This window comes from Emiliania huxleyi, assembly GCF_000372725.1.
Source record: "Emiliania huxleyi CCMP1516 chromosome Unknown EMIHUscaffold_206, whole genome shotgun sequence".
Lineage (NCBI taxonomy): Eukaryota > Haptophyta > Isochrysidales > Noelaerhabdaceae > Emiliania > Emiliania huxleyi.
The window spans coordinates 162,551-186,555 of NW_005200543.1; the positions used below are offsets into that span (position 1 = coordinate 162,551).

A 24,005-nucleotide genomic window follows, 5' to 3' on the forward strand; every position below is an offset into this window, starting at 1 on the left:
TGGTCGAAGGGTTGGCCGGGCTGCCCGCGCGCCTTGCAGCCCATGTTTAGGCGGCGGGCCTTCTCTTCGGTGTTGCCGAAGGCGTAGGAGTGGCCAACGGAGGCGGGCGTGCCGCCGCTCGAGGCGTTGGGCGTTGCCGACGCCCGCCGAGGAGGTCTTGAGGAGGGACGTCCAGAGCTTGACTTCATTCACCTCATCGCATCCTCCCGGGCCAGCGTGGGGTTCCGCGAGGACCGAGGTCGACCTCGTACCCCTCGTTGTACTGCCGGGGTGAGCTCTGGTTTCTCCTTGTCGCCGTGCACGTTTGTTGTGTGTGTGTGTGTGTGTGTGTGTGTGTGTGTGTGTGTGTGTGTGTGTGTGTGTGTGTGTGTGTGTGTGTGTGTGTGTGAGAGAGAGAGAGAGAGCGGACTCACACTCACTCACTCGCCTTCCTACCTACTCATCAATATTCGGATTGTCAATGGTTCCGCGACGCGGGCGCCTTGCGGACAGAGCCCTTAGTCACCCTCGCATTTTCATTCCTGCGCTCGCCTAGGTTTTTCTTCAATCTGATCGCCCGCAAAAGCTCGACGAGCCGCTGTGTGTGTCACGTGTCACGCGATGGCGGAGGCCGTCACGGTGAGCCTCGGCGCGCTCACCCCGGAAGCGCTCGCGGCGCACGACACGCGAGTCGGCTCCGTCACTGCGGGAGAGGCGCTCGAGCTTGGAGTGCCGCTGTGCATGCTGCAAGGCTCGATCCCACAGGAGCTCATTGAGCGTGGTCGCAGCCTCGGGCTGGAGCCTCCGCCAGCGCTATCGCTGCAGTCGCCGGCCTCTTCCGCTATGGCCGCCGCCGCCACCGCCAGCCGGACACGCCCTGCGGACATTCCCGACGCGGACGACGGGGACGAGCGCTGGCGCCGCCTCGCCAACCGCCTTGCGTCTCGCCGCTCCGAGCCGCTCTTCATGCACCTCGGCCGCGGCTCGCCGATGGCCTCATGCGTCGCGCTCGCACGGGGCCATCCGATGCACCTCTCGCTGCTGCACAAGGTCAGACGAGACCGCACGAGACCGCACGACTGCACGAGACCGCACGAGAGACCGCACGAGATCGCACGAGATCGCACGAGCTGACCCGAGATCGCTGCTCCACGAGGACCCGAGGATCGTGCTCGTGCGCAACTTCCTCTCGCCCGCCGAGGCGGCGGCGGTCGTCGCCCTCGCGCGGCGCAGCGGCCGGACCTGGCTCCGCAGCAGCGGCGGAGGCGAGTACCGCCACGAAGACACAGTCGAGGACGAGACCGAGGCGGCCGACGGCGCCGACGCGGAGGAGGGGGAGGCGCCGCCGGCGGACGAGACGCGGCGCGTCTCTGGCCGCTCGAACCGCGCTCCCAAGCCTTCCTGCCGCATGGTTGCGGCTTTCTTGATTCGCAGGCGCGTCTCTGGCCGCTCGAACCGCTGGTGCTGCGTCGGCAGCGAGCACGCCGTGCTGGCCGCGGCGGTGGAGACAAAGAGAGCACTTGAGGGCTGCGTGCGGCTGACGGCGTCTCGTCACACCCACTCCTGCGGACAGGTGGAGCGCGCTTGCTGGCTGACCGGGCTGACGGCGGCGCATGCAGAGGAGGTGCAAGTGGTGCACTATACGGCGGGGCTGCAGTCGGCCTCTACGCCCTCCCCGCGGCACGTCCACGACATGTCCGAGACATGTCCGTGTAGGCGGGGCAGCAGTACGGCCACCACCTCGACCATTTCACCAGCCGCGACGTCAAGTCCGCGCGCGAGCTGCTGCCTGGCGGAGGCGCGTGGCAGTCGTAGCAGCAGCAGGAAGTAGTAGCAGCAGCAGTAGCAGTAGGAGCAGTAGCAGTAGGAGCGGTAGGAGCAGCAGGAGCAGCAGGAGTAGGCTGCGTGCCCGGCGGAGGCGCGTCCCCGGCGTGACGAGTGAGCGAGGTCGGCAGAGAGGTTGTCCCATCTCGCTCACGAGATTGGGATCTCGCTCACGAGATTGGGATCTCGCTCACGAGATTGCGATCTCGCTCACGAGATTGCGATCTCGCGCCATCCCGATCCCTCCGAGTCGGCCACTCTTGCGGGCTCGGCGCAGGCAACCGCCTCGTCTCGGTCTTTGTCTACCTGAACAGCTGCGCCGGCGCGGGCGGGCAGACCCACTTCCCGCTCGCCGGCCGCGAGGGGCTGCGGGTGCCTCCGGTCTGCGGCAGCGCGCTGCTCTGGCACAACATCGACAAGTGCAGAGATGTAGCCGAGATGGAGCAGAGATCTAGCCAGAGGATTAGCAGAGACGTGGCGAGCTCCTGTGGCACACTTTCAAGCGCCCGCCTCGGCGCGATGCCGCGAGGGCGCAGCGAGCGGACCGCTGCCACAGAAAGGAAGCTGCCAGCAGGCGCGGGTTGCTCGACGCGCGGACGCTGCACGCGGGCGAGCCGGTCGAACGCGGAAGCAAGTGGGGCATGAACTCTGGCTCGTCCTCTAGGAACCTTCTAGGAACCTTCTAGGAACCTTCCCGTAGGTGGGGCATGAACATCTGGCTCCGGCAGCGGCCACGAGGCGGCGCTTGCGGCGAGGCGGCGCCCAGCGGCGGCGTGGTGGCTACAGATGGCGAAGAGGCGGCGGGCGGATCGCTGGCGGCGCGGCGCGTCCCGGCTCCGCCCATGACGTCGACGGGGCCCAAGGCGAAGGAGGCGGAGACGCTGAGGGAGCGAAACTGAGGGAGGGCTCCATTCAACTGCGCGGCGTTATCACTGGTTCGTGTCTGTCTGATCCTCTCTCTCTCTCTCTCTCTCTCTCTCTCTCTCTCTCTCTCTCTCTCTCTCTCTCTCTCTCTCTCTCTCTCTCTCTCTCTCTCTCTCTCTCTCTCTCTCTCTCTCTCTCTCCCTCTCTCTGTCTCTCTCTCTCTCTCTCTCTCCCTCCCTCCCTCTCTCTCTCTCCCTCCCTCCCTCCCTCCCTCCCTCCCCCCCCCCCCTCTCTCTCTCTCTCTCTCTCTCTCTCTGTGTGTGTGTGTGTGTGTGTGTGTGTGTGTGTGTGTGTGTCTTGTGTGTGGTAAACCTTGATACGGGTTACCGGCCCCTTTTGCTTTAAAGACCAAAAAAACTGTTCAAGTCTTAAAGGGCTCCGGCTCAGGTCAGAGAGGGCCCAGCGACTCGTCGGTTGGGTGTAAACGGGCATTGCCTGTGGTCTTCAACGCACAAAGGGTGTGAATAGAGCTCTCTCAATCCTTCTGAGCACGAAGACCACTCGAACTCTTCTGCAGACTCTAGTGTTTCCGGTTTTCATAAGCTGTGAATAGTTATTGCGCCCGCCGCAGCCCGCCCTATTCACCTGGGTTTCGCGCCACGGGCCACGAGAGCCCTGTGGAAGAGCCCAGCTGGCATGTTCTATCGCCCGGGTGTCGGGCTGTCTGCATACAGACGTCTCGTCGCCGTGGCCGACGCATGGCTGGTCCGACGTGTGGAGGAGTTTGACCTCAGCCAGGCCGTCGGTGTCGGCGGGCTGACGGCGGCCGCCGGAATCGCGATTCGCTCTGCCAGCTGCCAGCAGCCTCGTGTCGCCGCTCTCGTTGGCGCAGCAGCAGCGATTGACCTTTGCGCCGTCGCTCGACGGCGTCACCGCCCATCCGACCCGCGCAGCTCCTGCAGCTCCTGCAGCTCCTGCTGTCAGTCTTCTGCTCTCACGCACCTCACTCGCCGCGCGCGGATTGTGCGCCGCGCCAAGCAGGACACGTGCTCATGCAAACAATGCGAGAACTTGGTTGCGCCGCTTAGTGGCGGCGCTGCTTTAGAGAAAGCGGCAGCGTGGGAAGCAAAGCAGATGGAGGCGGCGCGGCATGCCAAGGAGCTGCTGCTGGCGGAGGTTGAGCGGCTAAGTGCAGCAAGGGCCCAAGGGCAAGAAGGGCAAGAAGAAGAAGAAGAATGTTGGCGTGGGCGATACGGGCGCCGCTAGGCTCAACGAGGAGTGCTGTGCAGTTAGAGAGCTCGTAGCGGGACGTAGCGAGCTCGATTTTGATGAGAATTTGATGAGAAATATCTCAATTTTGAGCAAAAAACGCCAAAAAAAATCGGCGCCTGCGGCGGGCCAGCCTCCGGCGGCGCCTGCGGCGGGCCGCTGCCCAGACCCCGTTTACACCCGAGCTATGCCCCACGACCTGAGCCGGAGCCAAGGCAAAACACAACGCTCTGCGGTTGGTGCACCCCTCACACTGACACATTCCCCTCATCCCTTACGGTGACAAGGCGAACCCTCAGACGACTTTTCATCTCAACGAGGGGCACGTCACCGACATGTGCGAGATCGGCGGGGTCCCAGCCTCCGGCAGCGCCCGGGGCTTTGTCCAGCACCACTCGCAACAGCTCTCGCGCGCCGCCGTCTGTGGCGACGCGCAAAACATCAACAACGCTGCTCGCAACATGCGTGTCGCGCACTCATTCATGACCGGTGTCAATGCCCCACCCCCCTGCGCGCGGGCCTTCTATAGGCCCGCGGGTAGTCTCCCCCCATTCCCAGGGCCTCTAGGGCTCGCACCTCAACCTCTCACAGACCAGCGCACAGCGGCATAGGACGTATTTTCTTCTCAATAACAAGGCTGTGAGGGGGCCGGACGGAGGCGTACCCCGTGGGCCCCGCTCTTTCCCTCGCATAGCGGCCACTCTTCGGATCGCTGCACGCTGGTCGAGCGACCCGGGGGATGCCCCGCGCGCCTGACCCAGGCGCGAGAAACGAATCTGCGAGGCGTGGCCGCACATGCGGCCCGATGGGGAGGAACGGGGCGAGCCCCCTCCAACCCACCCGCGCTAGGTCTCGGGTTTGTTTGACGCATGGGGTCACTCCCGCGAAACTCGTGAACTAGCCGGGGCAGTCGGAGAAGTGGCAACTCCGTGCACTGACGGTCGGCCGTCAGAAAACACGCCTCCGTGGCTCGGGTTACACCAATCCTCGCTACCCAACGCGGCCAAAGGATATCCACCTCGAGAACCTCGAGAGAAGGCTGTGAACACCGAGGGCCTCGGTCTTGCTCCCTGCTGGCTCGGTGGACAATACGAACTCTGTTCATGAACTCGTCCCGCTGCCCCATCTCCCTCTGCGACATCTCTCCCAGCGCCTGCCAGTCTGAGGTCACGCCCAGCGAGGCCTTTGCGCTCCTCGCGCTGATGGTGCTCCCGGTCGCGGTTGCGTGGCTCGCGCCGCTCTTCGGCGCCCGCTGCGTGCCATGCAGCGAGCGGAGGGACGACGACGACCCGTCACTGCACGACGCGGACCCCTCTCGACGCCTCGGCCCGCGCGACTCGACCGCCCTCTCCCCGCTGCGGGCGGGTCTGGTGCCGTTCCGCGAGCGAGTCGACCCGCCAATGTTCCTGTGCGGGATCGGCGCATGCCCGCTCGACTGCGGCTCGACGGGGCTGCTGGCGGTGGTGCTGGCGATGGTGGTTGGCGTGTACGTCATCTTCTTCGGCCTGCTCTTTGGCGCCGCCGACGCGGGCGGGCTCGACTCTGCGCACGAGGCGATGCCGTGCGACGGCGGGCTCGGCGCGTGCCGCACCATATCCTGCATCTGCGGCAACGTCATCCCCGAGGGGTACGTCTTCATGTTCACCTGCCTCTTCCTCACCTCCGCCGTCCTCGTGCAGCGCTTCTCCGCCATGGGGCACCGCCACCGGCGCCGACACCTCCACGTCGAGAGCGGTCCTCGTAGCACAGAGTGAAGACTCAACTGCTGCGATGGTCTGACAGGCCGCAGCACCTCTGCGTCAAGAGCGTCCTCGTCGCCGGCTCGCTGCTGCTGCTCCTCACCGCCATCTTCCCCGAGCGGTACGACGCCGACGGGCAGCTGCTCTCGCAGAGCCTCGAGGCCCTCCGCGGCTATCTCGACTATATCTCGGCTGCATCTCGGCTACATCTCGGCTACATCTCGGCTACATCTCGGCTGTATCTCGGAGAGCGAGGAGAGCTCCTTGCCGCCTCGAGAGCTGTATTCGGCTGTATATAGCTGTATTCGGCTGCATTCGCTTCCCCCGTATTCACGCGGTGCTCCGAAGACTCTGCACACTCCCGGATCCCCGCCCCGAGGTTGGCGTCTTCCACCTACGTAGGTCCTCCACCTGCTCGGTGTGATGGGCTCGGGAACGCTGCTCATGTTTGTCCCCTACGGCTGGTTCGTCGTCTACTGGCGCACCCACCGCGAGGAGGCGCCGGTACGTAGAAGGTTCCTAGACGGCTCCTAGACGGTTCCTCGTCTACTGGCGCACCCAACGCGAGGGGGTGCCGGTGCTCCCCGTATGCATCTTTCCTGTCTCGCCATGTCTACCTCCCGATCCCCGCGTCTCCCCGCGTCTCCCCACACCTCCCCACACCTCCCCACACCTCCCCACACCTCCCCACACCTCCCCACACCTCCCCACACCTCCCCACACCTCCGCTCTGCGGGATGGTCCATGACTCGTCCAGTGCGCCGCAGGTGCCGCTCCGCTCCGTCGCCGCCCGCTCCTGCCTCGTCTGCATGGCCCTCGCACTTGGCGTGTCGATGCAAGTGTTCGGCTCCGCCGTCGCCGACGCGCCGACCAACTTGTGCGCCTACCAGCCAGACGCCGCCTCGTGCGAGGCCTTCCCCGCCCTGCCGGACGCGCAGTGGTAGTGCTCACCCTGGCCGCTACGATCACTCTTACGAGCGTGATGCCACGCCTTCCCCACGCTGCCTCTCGCGCACTCGTGACGGCGACGGCGGGGGGTCTCATCATGAGTGTGATGCCAGGCTTTCCCCGCCTTGCCGGACGCGCAGTGCCGCCTGCTCGAGGCGTGCGCCGCCTCGTGCGGCGGCGAGCGGCCCTGCCCCTGCGACGGCGGCCTGCTGCCGAACTACCGCTGCCGCTGGTCCAACGCCACGTCGGACACCATCACGGCGATGCTCGCGCCCGAGCAAGACATGAGAGATCGCATCTCTTATTGCTCGATGTCGTCTGTTAGGCGATCCTCGCGCCCGAGTCGTTCCGGCGAGAGAAGCGTCTGGGCCCGCGCTGCGTCAAGGCGGAGTGCCCTCTCTACAAGTACGCCCGCGGCGTCGCGCTCGAGTTCGGCGTCCTCCTCCTCATCCTCTGCTACGTCGCCACGTACGCGCTGCACGACGTCGCGCGCTTGCTCGGCCGCCCGCCCAAGCAGCCGCCGCCGCCGCCGCCGCTGGACGCGTCTCTGCTGAGGGTGCACGGGGAGGCAGCTGGCGCTGCCGGAGGCCCCGCCCGCTGAAATTAGCTGCGCCGGGAGGTCCGATGACGAGGAGGTGTATCTCTACTGACCCCCCCCCCCCCCCCCCACGATAGAACCAAGCCTGAAAAAATGAATAAAATCGCCCAACCGCCGACATTTGTCAGTGTGTCCCGCACCATGTCGGCACGTCCCCTTCGACACCCGCTCCCTTCGCGTCCAACTCGTCCTCAATCAACATGCTCTCGTTCTCGCTCCATGGCGCCCGTCCCCGGCGGCGACAAGAACCGATGCGTGCGTGCTGCCCACATACTCTCTCTGCCCCTCTGCCCTGCCCTTGCACGGCATGCGCCGGCGACAAGAAAGCGTCTGCGCGTGCGTCTCTCTGCCCACATGCGCTCTCTCTGCTCGCCTTCGCCCCGCGCGTCGCGACACCACTCTCGCAACCCCACGCGCGCCGCCCGCGCTCCCACTCTGCCCCGCAACCCTGAAGCGCGCCGCCCGCCCGCGCCCTCTGACCGACTGCTCTGCGGCCGCAGTACGATATGTTCGAGCACAAGTGCTACTGCGAGCTCACGGAGCAAGCGTGCGCGGACAAGCACCACATCAACATCTGGACCGAGACGTGCGTCAACCCGTGCACCAGCGATGGGGACGGCGTCGGCTGCTACAACCAGGCCGGCGACCACAAGTGAGCATCGCCCGGCCAAACCGACGCCGCCCCGCCCGCCCCCTCCCGCCCCCTCGGTGCTTACCGGGCCGCGCCACCCGTCCCGCGCAGGTGCGACTGTGCGCTCGCCCAGGACGAGTGCACCGCGGGCACGTGGATCTCGGCGTGCTCGTGGTGCGTCGGGCCCATCCCGGACGGACCCGAGGGCTGCTACGACACGTCGGAGCACAAGTGCGACTGCGACATTTCCGAGGCCGACTGCAAGATCCCGCACGTCTGGACTGAGGGCTGCGCCTCGTGCTCCTCGTCGAGCGCCCGCACGCCCGCCGTCGGCCTCGCCGCGATTCGCTAAGTGCAGCCCCTTGGCCCAGCCCGGCGCGGCCAAGCCCTGTAGCCTGCGGCTCGGCGCGCTGCTCACAGCGCGGCCCAGCACTGTAGCCTGTGGCTCGTCTCGCCGGCGCCCAGCATGCCGCTTACCTTTGCGACTGCGCGAGCCAAGAGCCCCTTCCCGGTTTTGTGCTCCCGTTGCTCGGGATGTTTTGGCGGTGGGTGGAGGGGTGTCCGCGCGGTCGTCGTGTGGCGCGTAGTCTAAGCGTACGGCTTAAGGGTTGATGAGGATGGAAGCGTTCGATCATCGTTGAGAAAGCGAAACCTCGACGCGAGTCGCGAGACGGAGAGCGAGAGGCAGTCGCAGTGGGACTCCCACGAGCCACGTCCCAGCACCCAGGCTCCCACTTCCAGACGTTCCAGACGTGCGCAGGCAGCTCCCCCCACAGCTGCGCGAGAGGGCGAGCGGCCGGCACGCGGCAGCGGGCAGGTGCTCTCCACGAGCACCACCACCAGGTGAGCAGTGAGCAGCAGCAGGACCTGCAAGATCCTGCAAGTGTTCTCTCTAGTCTCTTCTCTTCTCGATCTCGTTCTCCGTCTTCACAGGATTCGGGCAGCAGCAATTCGGACGAGTAGGAAAGCGGATTTCAGCCTCAAAAAGGAAAAGCAGAAAACACGCCGAAATGGAACGTATGATAGTCGGAGGGATATGACTTTTATGATCAGCGCCTGCACAGTGCGCACTTGTGACTTGAAAGCTCTCGTCTCTCCCCGGACCAGCCTCGGGCTGTGCTCGGACCAGCCTCGGGCTGTGCTTCCCCGCCCGCGGTGCTCTCTCACCCGACCGCGCGCTGGACCGCCGGCCCGGCCAGGAACCGGACTCCCCCGTTCGGGGGAAGGCTCGGCTGCCGCGGCCCGCAAGGCTGGCACATGCCCAAATCGGGCACCTCCTTCGCGGCGGCCTCGATGTTTGCCCTCCGCTCCGCCTCCTCCGCCGCCAGCGCGGCCGCCGCCCGCGCGTACGCGCGAGGGCTTCCCACAAGGAAGGCACGCTCGGCGGAGGTTGCGACGGCGCTCCAGTGGCGCCGCCGCAGGCTCTTGATCCTCCGCTCGAGACGCCTGTACCGCGCATCGCCCGCCTATTCAGAGCGTCCGGCTCGTGCGCCGCCCAGCGCCTGGCTTCGGCAGCGCGCCTCGCCCGCCTTGGTCCCGATGGAGGCCATGACGCGCGCCACCAGCGAGCGGCGCCGGCGGGGCGGGCGCGGTAGCGCAGCCGGCGTACCCCGCCACCTACCGTACACACCGCTGTATGGCATGGGTGCTGGTGTACCACCATGCGCGCGACTATGTGGCACAGGTGCTGGTGTACTACCACAGAGACTGCTATGGTGTAGCTACCATCACACTACTTGGCATAGCTGCTAATGCACCTTCCCGACCCGGGGGCATCGCCCGGGGCACCGCTCGGCTCGGACAGCGAAGAGGAGGCTCCAAGGGGCGCTCCGCCGCTGCCGCCGCCGACCCGCCGCCGCTTGGCTTGCCTGCGCGCGGGCGCGCCCCCCCGCGCCCCGCCCTCCCCCGCCCCGCCCTCCTCGGAAGAGGCGTCGCTGGAGGAGGAGCGCGCGCCGCTGCCCGCCCCTGCGCCGCCGCCGCCGCCGACGCCCTCGCCGCTGTCGGTGGCGGCGTCGCTGTCGGCGTCTTCGAGGCCCATCACGGCGCTGCCTGCAGACACGGCTCCGAGAGGGGTTCAGAGAAGGGCCCATGCCGTCGCTCCCCCTCCCCCCTCTCGGCCGCTGCCCGAAGCGACTGCGCGCGCGGCGATCGTGCCGAGCGGCGCCGCGCTCGCTGCTGCGGCCGGTGGCGCGGCGCGGGCGGCGCGGTCGGCGGTGGGCGCGTAGAGAGCGGGGTCGCGCTTGGAGCCCGCCGCGATCGAGTCGATGACAAAGTCTGCCGCGGACGGGAAGCTGTTGGGTGAGCGAGAGGGGGGCAGGGAGGGCGAGGGCGAGGCAGCAGGCGGGCGGCGGGAGCGGCAGAGGCGTGACCAGCTCTGGAGGAAGTGTGGGCCCGTCTCGGCTAGCCTCGGGCCGGGAGAGACGATCGGCGTGCGGAACTTGCCCCTCGCCTTGCGGACTGCCTGCGTGTTGCGCTTGACGGCGCGGGCGCTCGCGACGAGCAGGTCGACCCGCTTGTGTACCGTGTTGCTCACCACGCCTCCCGCAGCGCGGATCGACTTTGCAAGCTCCGCCTGGCCGACGCCCGACTCGTCGCCGCCCGCGCTCAGGGCGAGGGTCAGGCCGGCGAGCGCTCTGCTGGACGACGCGGCCGCTCCGGAGGCCGCGGCCGCTCCAGCGCTGGCTGCGGCGGCGGCACCGGCTCCCGCCTCTGCGGCAGCCCGGCCGAGCTCACCGAGGAGGACCCGCTCCTTGGCCTCGTCCAGCGAGCCCGCCTTGCGCTCGAGAAAAGACGCGATGGCCTCGACCTTGTTGGGCGTCACGATCTTCCCGCCCGGCCACGCCATCGAGCGCTTTGGCAGCGGCGGCGGCGGCTCCCTCGCCGCGGCCTCGAAGCGGCGCCGGCGCTCCTCGGCCTTGGCTCGCTGGGACTCGAGGAAGGACGCGTCGACGCTGATGTCGCGAGACATGAGAGCAGGTGGAGAGAGCGTGCGGCAGCCACAGGACTGAAAGAACGAACGCGGAACATGACGCGGAAGGCACGACGGCACCGCCTCTTCACAGCCTTGTTACCTGTATTGACATTTAATACGTCCTATCGCGCTATGCGCTGGTCTGTGAGAGGTTGAGGTGCGAGCCCTGGAGGCCCTGGGGATGGGGTGAGACTACCCGCGGGCCTAGAAGGCCCGCGCGCAGGGGGGTGGGGCATTGAGACCGGCCATGAATGAGTGCGCGACACGCATGTTGCGAGCAGCGTTGTTGATGTTTTGCGCGTCGCCACAGACGGCGGCGCGCGAGAGCTGTTGCGAGTGGTGCTGGGCGAAGCCCCGGGCGCTGCCGGAGGCTGTGCCGTAGTCGGTGCGGTCGACGGCGCTCGGGCTGCCGACCTCTTTGGCGAAGTTGAAGATGATTCTCTTGGTCGGCGGCGCAATTTTGCCGTTCACACAAAAACACAACCCCGGCCCAAGACGCACAATCTCTTCACAGTCCTTGCTTTCCTCTCCGCCCTCCACCATCCAGAGAACCCTACGCCACGGTGATGCCATGAAAAGATCGTGCGGTCGTCAACGGCGCAGCCACCTCCCACGCGTTCGTCGCGGGATCGTATCGCTCAAGCGAGCTGAGGGCCTCCCACGCATCCTCCTCCCACGCATCCTCGTCCTCCTCGCCCCTGCCGCCCACAGCGTACAACTTGCCTTCCAGCGCCGCCACCCCGGCCCCGAAGCGAGCCAGCGTCAGCGGCGCCACCGCCTCCCACGCATCCAGCGCCGGGTCGTACCGCTCCACCGAGCTGAGATGGTCACCGTCGTACCCGCCCACAGCGTACAGCTTGCCGTCGAGCACCGCCACGGCGTGAGCCTCGCGTGGCGTCGCCATCGGCGCCACCGCCTCCCAAGCATTGGCAGGGTCGTACCGCTCGACCGAGCTGAGGGGGCCGTTGTCGTACCCGCCCACAGCGTACAGGTTGCCGTCCAGCACCGCCACAGCGTGATCATTCCGCGCCTCCGCCATCGGCGCCACCGCCTCCCACGCATCCAGCGCCGGGTCATACCGCTCCACCGAGCTGAGGACGTCGTCGTCGTCGTTGCAGCCTCCCACGGCGTACAGCTTGCCATCGAGCACCGCCACGTCGTGAGCCTCGCGTGGCGTCGACATCGGCGCCACCGCCTCCCACACATTCGAAGCCAGGTCGTACCGCTCGACCGAGTTGGAAGGTGATTCGTCAGCCTCATTCGCTCCGCCCACCGCGTAGAGCTTGCCGTCGAGCACCGCCGTGCTTGCATACCGTGCCGTCGGCATCGGTGCCACAGCCTCCTCCTCCCACGCATTTGTGGACGGGTCGTACCGCTCCAGCGAGTTGAGGAATCCGCCATACCTGCCATAGTCGCGGCCGCCGATCACGAGCAGGCGCGGCCTCTCGCGCTTCGCGAGCGTCTCCTTCCAGCCGCGGCGCCACGCGCGGCACGTCCCCTTGGCGGCGTGCTCCTTGGTCCGCAGCTGGGCGAGGATGTGCGGGGCGAGGTCCGGCGAGAGGAGGACCTCGGAGAGCACCCACTCGGGCTGCTCCACGAGCCGTGCGGCGTGCTCCTCCGCCACGCGCAGCGCGGCGTCGCTCGCGCCCGCCTGCGCCTCGATGACGGCGCACAGCTGCTCTGGGGCGAGAGGCCCGAGAGGCGGGCGCCGATGCGGTGGGAGGCCATCGGTGTGGCGTCAAGGCGCGCGGTGTGGCCCGAGGGGGCCGCCCCCGAGGCCCCGCTCCAGGAGATGTGGCGGCCGGCACCGCCACCAGGCCCGCCCCCACCATCACCGCCTCCGCCCCCGCAGCTGGAGCGACTGCCGAGTCGAGAGACGGTGATTGATTGATGGGAAGGCGAAACACAGTCCGACCAACGACTGGGACACCAACGCGGTATGGGTGGACGCTAGACGGGCGATGACGGTCACACAGGAGCGACACACAGAACCACAAGACAAGACACTCAGCCAAACTGACTGCCACACATCCTGAGCGAACTTCCCTAGTCACCCGCGGCCGGACTCCATCCGGCACGCGTCGCTGGGCGCTCAGAGCTGCGTCCCCTGCTCGCCACCCCAACGCCCAAGGCGCCCGAGCGAACGACAGGCGGCACGCGAAGACTGGTTGCAATCCCGCCGACCGCCAGGCCGCGGGATGATGCGTGCGTGGTCATGTAGTGGGTCTCGGAAGCTCCCCTCTCGGGCTAGGAGCCAGCCCCTCTCCCTTGCCCTCGGAACAGTGTGTCCGAGTCGAGGCGTGTGCTTGCCGGTCGACGGCCGCGCGCGGTTGGCATTGTAACGAAGGTTGCGCGCGGCCGCGGCGCGCCCGCCATGGCTTGGCGCGGCGCGCCTACCAGCGGCAATTGTCGAGGCACGGGAACGCTTACCCGGGGTCATCCTCTGAGCCTGGTCATCGGCGCCGCGATGCCACGGCGGCGCATTCGACGTCGTCGGCGCGCTGCCCCGCGGTGAGCCCCGCCGCACGTGGCGACGGCCGCAGGTTGGCCCGGTGCAGCGCGCCCTGGCCGCAGACTGAAGAGCGGCCACGAGGGGTGTGTGATGTGCGGTGCGGGGTGTGAGGGGGCAGCGTCTTTGTGTGTGTGCGCGCGCGCGCCGCTGCTGGGAAAGAGCGGGGCCCTCGGGGTACGCCTCGCCCGGCCCCCTCCGAGGGGGTCGTGATCTGTCGGGGATTAAACTGAGGGATAGGGGCGGGGATCCTCCCTCTTCCCGCCGTCGATGCCGGGGCTCAACCAATCCGGAGAGGTCATTACCATTCCTCCATACATCCTCCCAGCTTCATCGGCGGGCGCCTGGGAGTGTGTCGTCAACTGGCCGGTGGTAGACGGGCCGCGAAGCATACCATACCCCGGAAAAAGTTGGAACCCTGCGCTACGGCCCGCCGCGGGCCGTATTTCATGAGGTCCGTCTTCGTGGCTGCCACGCGGCAGCACGTTGGAAAGTCCACCACCTCGCTCGGCCTCCTCGCCGCTCTCTCCTCCCGTGTCCCGCTCGAGTCGATCGGTGTGTCCGCCTCACACTCCCACCGGCCTCGCCTCACGCCGTATTAGCGCCGTTGCCTCCCACCGGCCTCGCCTCACGCCGCATTAGCGCCGTTGCCTCCCACCGGCCTCGCCTCACGCCGCACTCGGACTCCCTGACTGGGCCAGGCTACCTCAAGCCCGTCGGGCAGCAGCACGTGGAGGTGCAGGCGGCGGCGGAGGGCGCGCCGCCTCTCCGGGTTGACAAGGACTGCCGGCTCGCGAAAGAATACTTTGGGCTTCGGTGCGAGTACAAGCACATGTCGCCGGTGCTGATGCCGCGAGGCTTCACGAAGAGCTATGTGGACGGCGAGATCGACATGGAGCGGCAGAAGCAGGCGCTGCTGCACGCCTGGGAGGCGCTGCGGGCGGCGCACCCGAACGTGGTCGTCGAGGGCACCGGCCACATGGGGGTCGGCTCCATCGTCGGCCTCGACAACGCCGCCGTCGCGAAGCTGCTCGGCCTCGAGGTCGTCCTCGTCTGCGAAGGCGGGCTCGGCTCCGCGTTTGACGAGCTCTCGCTCAACCTCGCCGTCTGCGCCGCGCAGGGCGTCAAGGTGCTCGGCTCGATCTCGTTTCACCTCGCTCAACCCGCTACACCGTCGGCGGCGCCTCTGCGCACAGGTGCGCTGCGTGGTGCTCAACCGCGTGCAGCCGGCGAAGGTGGAGATGATGCGCGACTACCTCGGGCGCGCGCTGGGGCGGATCGGCGTGCCGCTGGCCGGGCTCGTCCCGACGGATCCCTTCTTCGCAGCGCCGTCGAGGGGCTGTGGACGGCGCCTCTTCACACGGCTCGCCGTGAACAGGAGCCCTTCCTCGCGGCGCCGTCGATGGGCGACTTTGCGAAGCTGCTCGGCCAGCGTCTCATTTCGGGCGAGGGGCACGGTGGCTCGGCCTCCGTGGCGTGGAGCTCCTCCCTCTAAGGTGTGCATGTCTCCTCACAGGCGAGGAGCACGTGCTTCGCCACTGCGGCGGCGTGCAGTTTGTCACTTGCAGCGTGCGCCGATTCGAGGAGCGGCTGGCTGAGGGAGAGTACAGCGACCGGCTCCTGGTCGTGCATGGCTCGCGGCTGGGCATCCTGGAGGCGTGCCTGCGGCACCACGCACAGACGGGCGAGATCCGCGGCGGAGTCATTTTCACTGGCACGCGGCACTCGTGGGCGCCGGACGAGCCCATCCTCGCGCGGCTGCGCGAGTCGCGCATCCCGACGATGCACGCGCCGCTGGAGACGACGGAGGTGGCGGAGCGGATACAAAAGTTCACCGCCAAGCTCAACGCGACGGACAGGCAGCGGACGGAGGCCGCCATCCGGCACGTGCAGGCGCACGTGGACATGGACGTCCTTCTCGGCGGGACGGCGGCGGGGGGGCTTGCCAGCCCCCGGCGAGGCGTCTGAGTCTGCCCCCCCGCGCGCCATAACCACTTGCACTTGCATGCGATGTGCCATCACGTACCCGGGTAACACAGGGACGAGAAGGAGAGACTGCACCACGGGCCACACGTGCGGGATCGTGGGACGTGTCATCGTGGATAGAGACTTGGAGATGTCTACAAGGTAGTAGTAAACAGGTATGTACGTGACCGTGTTGACCTGAGGTCATCGTTCATCGATGCGCACGATGTGGGGTCTGGGGGGGACGTGCGATCTATAAAGGGGGAAGGACCCTGAGTTGACCAGGGCTTGGGTAGGGGGTGTGCGGTGCGTACCAAAATCCACGAGTGTGGGATTTCGCGCAATCGCTCGACTCTGAAAAGCTCGCCGATCCCTGCGGTGAGCGCTGTGGTCGCCGCAGACTGGCTCCGACTTGACGGGCGCATGGAGACGTGATGCCTCCATGCGCCCGTCGCGTCGAAATCGACATGCGAGTCGATCTTTGGCCCGCCAGAGGGATAGGCGGCTTTTGGGCGACAAACAGCGCTGCGACCGCGAAGTGGCGGTGGACATGCTCCCATGTTGCCGACGCGGCGCCGGAGTGGCCGGCGCTGCTCGCCGCGACCACGACGGCTACTCTGATGCTCCGGGCCGACCCGTCCTACCCGACGGTGGCACTCTTCCACGTCTCGCTCACGCTGAGAAAAATTCTGAAACGGCGTGCAGCAGAGTCGCCGACGAGTTGGTCCGCGTGCCTCCTCGTGTCCTGTACCGTTCTCACACATCCATAAACTCACTTTGGCCTCACTGAAGCGATGCCTGAATCCTTAATCCTCGGATTTTAGATTAGGACGCACCGCACCCTCTAGCTTGGGCGCCAGGCCCTCCGGCTCGGCTCCAGCCAGTATTTACTCGCATAATGTGGGTAAACCATAGTAGCGTATACGCTACTATGAACACAGAAGCCCATTAAAGTCGCGAGCGGCAGTCCACCACGAGCCAGCCTGCTGCCGGCTCGCACGGCAGCCTTTTCCTCTCGACCAGCCTCAACTTCCGTACAGTCAACATTTTGTCGCTGCGTGCTCGTGGTGAGCTGTGGCGGCGGTCGAAGTTCGCCCAGATTCGACGACGAGCGCCGAACGATAGTAGTGTCTCTGTTCGCCCTGTGCATGTCAGGCCAGGCTGCAGCAGGGCACTACCATCGTGCTGCCCTGTTGCAGCCTGACTTTGCCAACTGTGCACAGTCGCCAGAGCACCACCACCGCCCGGCATCGTGTCACGGCGAGCTCCTTCTGCGCCCGCTCGCGAGGCTCTCGCGCTGGCACACTTTGGACATCTTCTGCTCGCGTTCGGCGAGCTCTTCTCCGCACTCCTGCCACGGCGCCGTCACCACACACCTTCTGGCCGGCCTGAGCCGCGCGGGGTCGCCGGCGGGGGCAACGTATCGACCTCTCTCTCTGGTGCACCACGGGCCGCGACGGCTGCTGGCAGCAGGCGTGAGGAGGCAGTGTGCCGGCACAGTCGAGCCGGAGCATCGGGTTCTTGATGCTTGTGAGGTCAAGTTTGACCTTATGTGGTATAATATGCAACAATAATGCTATGCTATCTCCCGGCTTTTTGAGATATGATCCCTCAAAGTCGAATTATGGTTTACTGTGTGGTGACCATAGTAGTGTCTGGCATGTTTGCGTTTCTTCAAACGAATCCTTCAAAGTCTCGACAATCACCAAGCTGCTTATGTGGCACCGCAGAGGCTCCCTTGGGGATGCTTGAGGCCACCCCAACCACTCACGAAGCCGCACTAAGGGAGTATAAAATGAACTCGGGGGCACGGGACGCGGCACAAACGGGGGGCACAAACGCCAGGCTACAAAGACGGGGAGGCACGTAGTAGACTAGTCTTGTCATAAAAAAGAGGAGACAGATCTGACCTGGGGGCCGATGTGACCAAGCGCTGGTAGCGTGGTTTTACCTCACACCCATGTGCATGTGCATGTGACGAGGGTGTGGAGTTGGAATTTGCCCTCCCACACGCACTGCCTAAAAGTCCAACCCACGGAGAGAGACTGGGTTGGTGGGTAACCCAGTACCACTCGCCGTGCCGCGGAGATCTGGAGAACTACCAACTGTGGTGCCCGCCCTCCACCCACCTCCCCGCGCGGGGCCGCTCCGGGGCGACCCGGGAGCCCTCCAGATGCAGATCTCCCCAGATTACTACAGTATCCTTCAATCCCTCCAGATCGTAAATCGTAATATCTCCACTGCTGTCTTAAGGTCCGACAAGTTCGGCACCGGGCACCGCCTCGGAATACAAAATGCGCCTGCGGGCGGACCCTTAGAGTACAGTCTGCAGATCACATATCACCTACCGCGAGCCGTCCCGCACGCGGAGGGAGGCGCTGTTAGCGGCGGAGGAGGCGAAGGCGGCCGCGCGGGCGGCGGAGAAGGCGGCGCGGGCAGCGGAGGGGGGGAAGGGCGGCGGCAGCGGGCGGCAGTCCCGCGAGGCACGCCGGCGGAAGGGTTCGTCTTCGCGGGGCGGGGTGCGCACTGCGCGCCGCGAGGATGAGGAGCCTGAGCCAGGGGAGGGTTGGGAAGGGGGGGCGAGGCCGGAGGAGTATGACGGCCTCTTCGACGGCCCATAAGGGGCCGTTGTCTGCTGTGCCTTTTGTGGTGCTAGTTCGTGCCAGTCTGCTGTGAGAGGGGCTTGCGTTGTAGAATTCTTCTTCGTGCGCCACATCAGCGCTGCCCTTGTGAGTTTGCAGGCGATGCTCTCCACTCTGCTTGCCTCGGCGCTGGCCGCGGCGCCCGAGAAGGTGCTGCTCACGATGCGCACCTCACTCGCGAAAGACGACCTCGCCGCCGCCATATCGGCCGGGAAGACGGCGCTCCAGTCGTGCTCCGCCGACAAGGCGAGAGCTGCCCACGGCTTGCCGCTCTTCTCCCTGCCACCTCTCCAGTTCCTATGACAAGCATTCCGCTCTCGGTCCACACCGCTGCCACGCTCATCGATCACCACTTCGCTGTGGCCATCTCACCTCCGCCCCTGTTCACGCATCCTCTCGCGCCGGCGCAAGGCGTCCGAGGCGCCGCTGCACCGCGTGCTGAACGCGTCGGTGCACGGGATCGAGCGGAAGCAGCAGCTGCTCAGCGCGACTCCGAAGCCCATGCCGAAGCTCGAAAAGGCGCTGAAGAGCGCCGGCAAGAAGCTGAAGGCCGTGAAGGACGAGTTTGACGGCGAGGAGCTGCTCTCCAAGGACGACAAGGCGACAATCGCCAAGGCCGAGGCGGCGGAGAGGGCCGCGCGGCTCGCGATCGACGAAGCCAAGGTGGTCGAGCGGGTCAAGGCGGGGCGCGGCATGAGCGCGCTCCCCTTCTCGTCGCTGCTGGCGTCGCTGCGCGCAGGGCCGCACGCGGGCAGGCTGACGGTCCTCTCGGAGGCGCCGCTCGTGGTGACGGTGGACGACTTTCTGGGCGCCGCTGGGAAAGAGGCGCTCGCCGACCTGCCCGCCGTGCTCGACAGCCTGGCGCACGAGGAGGAGGGCAGCCCGCAGCTGTGCCTCGGAGACGCGCCCGACAAGGCGGTCACGAAGAAGGTGGAGGAGGCGATCAAGGAGGCAAAGAAGGCGGCGTCGAAAGGCAACGGACGCGAGAAGCGGGAGACGCATTCTTGTGCTTGCGGCTGTCTCCGACCGTATTCCGCGGCATTCGTTGCATCGTAGCGTGTGCTCACGCGGGGGTCTGAACACCCTGCACGAGACCGCACTCCCGCCCCTGATGTCCAAGTCGGTGTACGACGTAGGCAAGGCCCACTGCAACGCCACCGCCGCCCTCGTCTCTATCGCCGCAAACTACAGCGAGGCGGGCGGCGGAGGGCCGCCCGGCAGCGCGCCCGACAGCGGCTGCGGCCCGCTCACGCCCGCGCTGGACGCGGCTCTGACCCAGCGCGACGCGGTGGGGAGGACCCTCGGCGCTTCCGAGTCGCCCCTCCGCCCGTCGCTGCTCATGCCTCGCCCCGTGAGCAGGCTTGGATGATCATTGGCGCAAACAAGGCGGCCGACTTGCTCGACGCCGCCATCAGCGGCGTGGTGGGCTTCACGGCGCAGGACGCAGAGGCGGCGTTTGCGCAGGTGGAGGAGAGGATGGTGGAGCGGGACGACCCGGCGACGGTGGAGGTGCGCGCCCCAGGGGGGAGGGGGCGCTGACGTGCGAGCGGCGTCTCTTCACACCTCCAGCTGCAAGCAGGTCCCGCCCGAGTGGGACGAGGAGGAGGACGGCGAGTGGGAGCCGAGCAAGCTTCCGGGCGAGCCGCCCGAGGCGCAGGTCACAAAAGCCATCGGCCGAATGCGAATCACTCATCCGTAGCGGACCAGCGAAGGCGAGTCGTACGAGGCGGCCCTGGCGAAGGTGGTGCAGCTGAGCGCGGCGGACGCGTCGCCGCCCGGCCTCGGGCTCGCCTACGCCTACTCCTCCTCGCCCGAGATTCTGCGGCACCCGCCCCGCGGCGGGTGGGTGTTGCACGCCGTGCAGAGGCGCCGTCCACAGCGCTGCGGTGTGTGAGCAGGTACCGCGCCGCGACCGGCGGAGGGCGCAAGCTCGCGCTGGAGTGCGACGACTTTGCCAGCGAGTCGCCGGTGTCTGCCGTGCTCGGCGCGCACCTGTACGCGACGACCGTGCCAAAGGGCAAGGGCGGCGAGGACACCCTCCCCGCGCCTTGAGATTACCCGAGATAACCCGAGATTGCCCGAGGCTAGGCAAGGGCGGCGAGGACACCTTCCCCGCGCTCGGTGTGAGCGTGCGCCCCGAGGCGGGGCGGTTGTTGCTCTTCGAGGTTGCGATGCCGGACGGCGGGTGCGGCCGTAGAGATGGAGCCGAGAGGTAGCCGAGAGCTCTGCTCCTTTTCTCGACGTGGATGGGCTTTCGTCACCGCCCGCGCTGGGACGACCCTCTCGAGGCCGGTATTGCGTTCACGCGCACCGCTGCGCCACAGGTGCGACCCCGCCTCCGCAGCCGCTTCGGCGCCCCTCAAGCCGGGCGGCGCCGACAAGCTGCTCCTCAGCAAGCGGTTCTACTCGGCCCCCGCCTTTGACCGCGGCGCAAACAATGCCGAGACGCCGCAGCAGCCGCCGCGCAAAGTGCTCTGCGACGCGGAGAACGGCTGCCAGCGCCGCGCGCCCGCCGGCCGGCCCGTGAACGGCGTCTCTTCACACCCTCAGCTGTGAACAGGCTGCCAGCGCCGCGAGCCCGCCGGCCGGCCGCAGCAAGGCGCGGCCGTGCAGGCGGCGCACTCGTACAAGGCGCCGCCGCAGTGAGGCTGTCTCGCAACCAGCCGACGGGCGGAGGGGCGGAGGGCCGTGGCCGCCTTTCCGGGAGACCCCGCAGCTCGCGCCGATCGCCGACCCTCGACTGCCGCCGCGAGCGGAGCGATCTATGTAGGGGCATGCGCCAGCGGCCGGCAATCTGTTGCGCGGCTCGCGTGCTGAGGTGCCGCGGCAGAGGGGCGTGAGGGCGATGCGTGCGAGCCGACGTGCCGCCGCGCTCCCTCTTGAGTGCGGTCTGAGGGGTCATGCGCCATCCAACGTCCTTCCCACCCTCGGACACCGAGCCCCTCTAATGAAGAGCTCCGTCTGAGTGACGTGTGGCGTGTGTTTAGAGTCATGGGAATAGCGTTAGACCCCAAAAGGATGAAGAAGAGGGACGTCGCCGATTCGCCTCCAAGGCGTGACAGCAATCAGCAACCGCCGACATTTTGGGAAGGTGCGCTGAAGGTAGCGCCCAAGCACTGGCACTCCGCTCAAATCTGCAGACCAACTCGCACCCGATCGCCCACGCCCGCAGGAAGTCCTCGCCATGCTCTTCACGGTCACCGCCCTCCTCGGCTTCTCATCGACGCCGGGCTCGATCGAAGGGTGCTTCAACTACTACACTGGCTCCTGCCAGGGCTGCGGCGAGCCGGACGGTGCAGCCAAGCCGGACACCACGGGTCTGGCGGCATGCCAACCTTCTACACCGGCGAGGGCGACTACTGCGCACACTGCCCCGGCAAGCAGGGCTGCTGGGACGGAGCGTTCTGCGGCGCCCTTCGCCCCTCGGGGATCGACACCATGTGCGCCAAGGAGCATTGCACCTGCGTCACCGAGGACAAGTGCGTCGCAAACTCGCCCGCCTACGTGCCGTGCGATGCATGCGGCGCCGACGGAGACCCGGACCTGAAGGAGCTCCCGCAACCCGACGGCCCGGACGCGATGAAGGGCTGCTTCAACGCCTTCTCCGGCCAGTGCACCGGATGTGGCCGTCCGCGCTCTTGCCCCGACTACAACAACGCGGACCTGACGGACCCGATGGGCTTCCCCTACTTCTACACCGGCAGTTCGGCCTTCTGCTCCCACTGCCCCGACTCGCAGGGCTGCTGGGACGGAGACTTCGCAGGCGGCCCCGAGCACTGCACCTGCGTCACCGACCCCACCGAGTGCGTGCCCGACACGCCGCGCTTCTCCGAGTGCAAGGCTTGCGGCGCCGACGAGGACCTGCCGATGCAGTCCCTCCCCCTCGGGCCGGACTCCAACAGCTGCCTGATCGGTGCAGCGCGACGACCCATACTCCCAGACGCCTGTCTCCTCCGCCCTAAACCACGCCGTCTTGACCCGCCGTCTGTCTCGCGCAGGCTGCTACCACATGGCGGGGTACCCCGACGCCGACAGCACCCACCAGTGCGAGTGCGGCCAAGCGGCATACGACGCGTGCAGCCCTTTGTGGAAGTCCGAGGCGTGCGAGTCGTGCTGCGCCGACCCCGCTGAGGCCACCTTCATTAAACAAAAGAACTCTCTCTCACAGCAGACAGGCTCGACACAGGTGCGAACTCCCGCGAAGAATCGAGAAGGGAACTTGAGATTGGCCTGCGCCGCATTTAGATATAGTGTCCAGTGGTCGAATTGTGTCGGCGGGCCGAGTGTCGTTTCGCCTCTGTCGTTGGTCCTGGGATCCGGGTCAGCGTGGTTGTGGGAGAGCCCTGCAATCGGCCTGCGCGCGGCGCGCGGGCCCATGTCTATGAACAAAACCACCCATACAGCGAGTTCGCACGGAGCGAGTCCGCGGGTGGAAATCCACCCTCCAGTGGAGAGAGCAGCGCCCATGTCAGGGGACGCGCCTCCTCCTGTTGGCCCCTTGCGAGAGGAGTCCTGGGGAAGCGCATCGTCGGGGGACGACGGTGTGATGAGCAACGCAACTTCCGGGTCTAACGACCCGGGCTGGCCCGAGCCGCACCCTCAGGGGGCGCACGGGCATGACCAACCCCAAGGGTTAGATGCAGCGGCATGGGCTGCGGCATCGCCCGTGGGTTCCCAATCGGCGGGAGCCCTGGGGAGCGCGTCGACGGGAAACGTCGAGGCGGACCATACATCCTACCAGCCCAACGGCTCGGGCGGACTCGTCGAAGCGGACCCATGGGGGGCGTATCTCGAGACCGACCGAGGGCTGGACACAGCGGCATGGGCTGCGAGATCGGCCGTGGGTTCCCCATTGTGGGGAGCCCCAGGGAACGCACCGGCGGGAGACGCCGAGGCAAACTACACAACCATGGGGTCAGACGACCCACCGAGGGCATGGGCCCCCGGAGCACCGGATCGTGACGACAGCGCGAGCGTCGCGAGCCAAGTCAGGATCCACACTGCAGGGGCGCACGCTCCTGTAGGCATGCACGTGGCATACGACGCCAAGGAGGCCCTCGGCGCGGGTCACGACCCCCGCCACGAGCCACGAGGTCACGGCACGCAGTGGTACTACGACGCGCGGTGGCACTTCGCGCCACCGCCAAGCGACAAGGCGTACGGTGCACCCGGCGAGGGTGCCCTCGAGGGGGAGCGGTCGCGACTGCAGAGCCGAGCGCTCCTGACGCCGGCTGCCCTGGACGGCGGTGTCCAGGCGGGCGCCGCGCCCGGGGCACGTGCCCTCCGCACGTGCAAGCCCCCGGCGTTGCACGAGGTGCACAAGCACGTCGCACGGTGCGACTCGTCGACCCCACCGCAGCGGACTGTGGGAAAGGAGGCAGACACGGAAGGCGGTCTTCCCTCAGACAAGGGAGATTGCTACGTCGCCCTGGACGGCACGTCCCTCGGGCCCGAGAGGCGGGCGGACCGCGCCGAGCTCACGGAGATGCAAGCGGAGTTCGAGCACATCCGCGCGCAGGTCCGGACCCTGCGGGACAAGGCACGAGCACGAGCCCTCGAGCAGGAGGCAAGCAACCTCTTCGACGAGATAGAGAGCGACACCGAGCACCCCGAGCTCTCCGTCATCAGGGCCGCCCTGGCGGCGGCGGCGGCCCGTCAGGAGCAGGGCCGCCCCGGGGACGTTGGGGACCCCGCCGCAAACCCCGTGCACCACCCTTCCAGCGGGCGAGTCACCCGGCCCCGCGCGACCGAGCAATCAGCGCCTCCGAGCGCGGCCGCGCGCACCGCCGGTAGGAAGACCGACGGGCCGCTCTACGGCGCGGCGGCCCCCGGTGGCGGCGGCCGGCTGCACCCCCACCCCGAAGCCGGCCCCCGCCGTGCGCCTTCCGCACCCCTCGGGCTTCAATGCCACCCATCCGGTACCCCGCCCCGCGACACGCGTGCTATAAAAAGAGAAAGAAAGACGGCGATGGGAGTTTTAGCCTTACTTTATTCGCCGTCGTCTCCTTGCGCTGCGCAGCAGGGTGCGTAGTTCGGGCCCACCTCCGCCACGCTGTCCAGCACGTG

At 67.2% G+C, this 24,005-nt stretch overlaps 7 protein-coding genes across 7 annotated transcripts; 5 read left to right on the forward strand and 2 right to left on the reverse strand.

Annotated features, from left to right (window-relative positions):
• Positions 1–600: 600 nt before the first annotated feature.
• Positions 601–2,702, forward strand: EMIHUDRAFT_114078 (hypothetical protein; the record flags this gene model as incomplete). Its single annotated transcript, XM_005781161.1, has 6 exons — positions 601–1,029; positions 1,136–1,480; positions 1,553–1,603; positions 1,696–1,748; positions 2,118–2,222; positions 2,504–2,702. 6 exons carry the CDS (start codon positions 601–603, stop codon positions 2,700–2,702), a joined length of 1,182 nt encoding a protein of 393 aa, XP_005781218.1.
• Positions 2,703–6,720: 4,018 nt separating this feature from the next.
• On the forward strand, positions 6,721–8,204 carry EMIHUDRAFT_234632 (hypothetical protein; the record flags this gene model as incomplete). The annotated part of the gene is made up of 4 exons (XM_005781162.1): positions 6,721–6,726; positions 6,949–7,107; positions 7,722–7,873; positions 7,964–8,204. The coding sequence occupies 4 exons, from the start codon at positions 6,721–6,723 to the stop codon at positions 8,202–8,204; spliced, it is 558 nt and encodes a 185-aa protein (XP_005781219.1).
• Positions 8,205–8,888: 684 nt separating this feature from the next.
• On the reverse strand, positions 8,889–9,714 carry EMIHUDRAFT_366139 (hypothetical protein; the record flags this gene model as incomplete). The annotated part of the gene is made up of 3 exons (XM_005781163.1): positions 8,889–9,318; positions 9,382–9,469; positions 9,610–9,714. Coding segments are annotated over 2 exons (336 nt in total), but the record flags the coding sequence as incomplete, so codon positions are not given.
• A 175-nt stretch (positions 9,715–9,889) lies between these two features.
• Positions 9,890–10,820, reverse strand: EMIHUDRAFT_234633 (hypothetical protein; the record flags this gene model as incomplete). Its single annotated transcript, XM_005781164.1, has 2 exons — positions 9,890–9,901; positions 10,275–10,820. 2 exons carry the CDS (start codon positions 10,818–10,820, stop codon positions 9,890–9,892), a joined length of 558 nt encoding a protein of 185 aa, XP_005781221.1.
• A 2,961-nt stretch (positions 10,821–13,781) lies between these two features.
• EMIHUDRAFT_114081 (cobyrinic acid a,c-diamide synthase) lies at positions 13,782–15,300 on the forward strand (the record flags this gene model as incomplete). The annotated part of the gene is made up of 5 exons (XM_005781165.1): positions 13,782–13,887; positions 14,034–14,461; positions 14,529–14,633; positions 14,711–14,789; positions 14,849–15,300. 5 exons carry the CDS (start codon positions 13,782–13,784, stop codon positions 15,298–15,300), a joined length of 1,170 nt encoding a protein of 389 aa, XP_005781222.1.
• A 431-nt stretch (positions 15,301–15,731) lies between these two features.
• EMIHUDRAFT_234636 (hypothetical protein) lies at positions 15,732–16,145 on the forward strand (the record flags this gene model as incomplete). The annotated part of the gene is made up of 2 exons (XM_005781166.1): positions 15,732–16,021; positions 16,127–16,145. The coding sequence occupies 2 exons, from the start codon at positions 15,732–15,734 to the stop codon at positions 16,143–16,145; spliced, it is 309 nt and encodes a 102-aa protein (XP_005781223.1).
• A 1,865-nt stretch (positions 16,146–18,010) lies between these two features.
• EMIHUDRAFT_456930 (hypothetical protein) lies at positions 18,011–20,966 on the forward strand. Its single transcript, XM_005781167.1, has 10 exons — positions 18,011–18,185; positions 18,351–18,945; positions 19,076–19,227; positions 19,299–19,448; positions 19,519–19,596; positions 19,681–19,781; positions 19,838–19,956; positions 20,028–20,124; positions 20,264–20,430; positions 20,500–20,966. Exons 1-10 carry the CDS (start codon positions 18,042–18,044, stop codon positions 20,583–20,585), a joined length of 1,689 nt encoding a protein of 562 aa, XP_005781224.1. The 5' UTR covers positions 18,011–18,041; the 3' UTR covers positions 20,586–20,966.
• Positions 20,967–24,005: the final 3,039 nt, after the last annotated feature.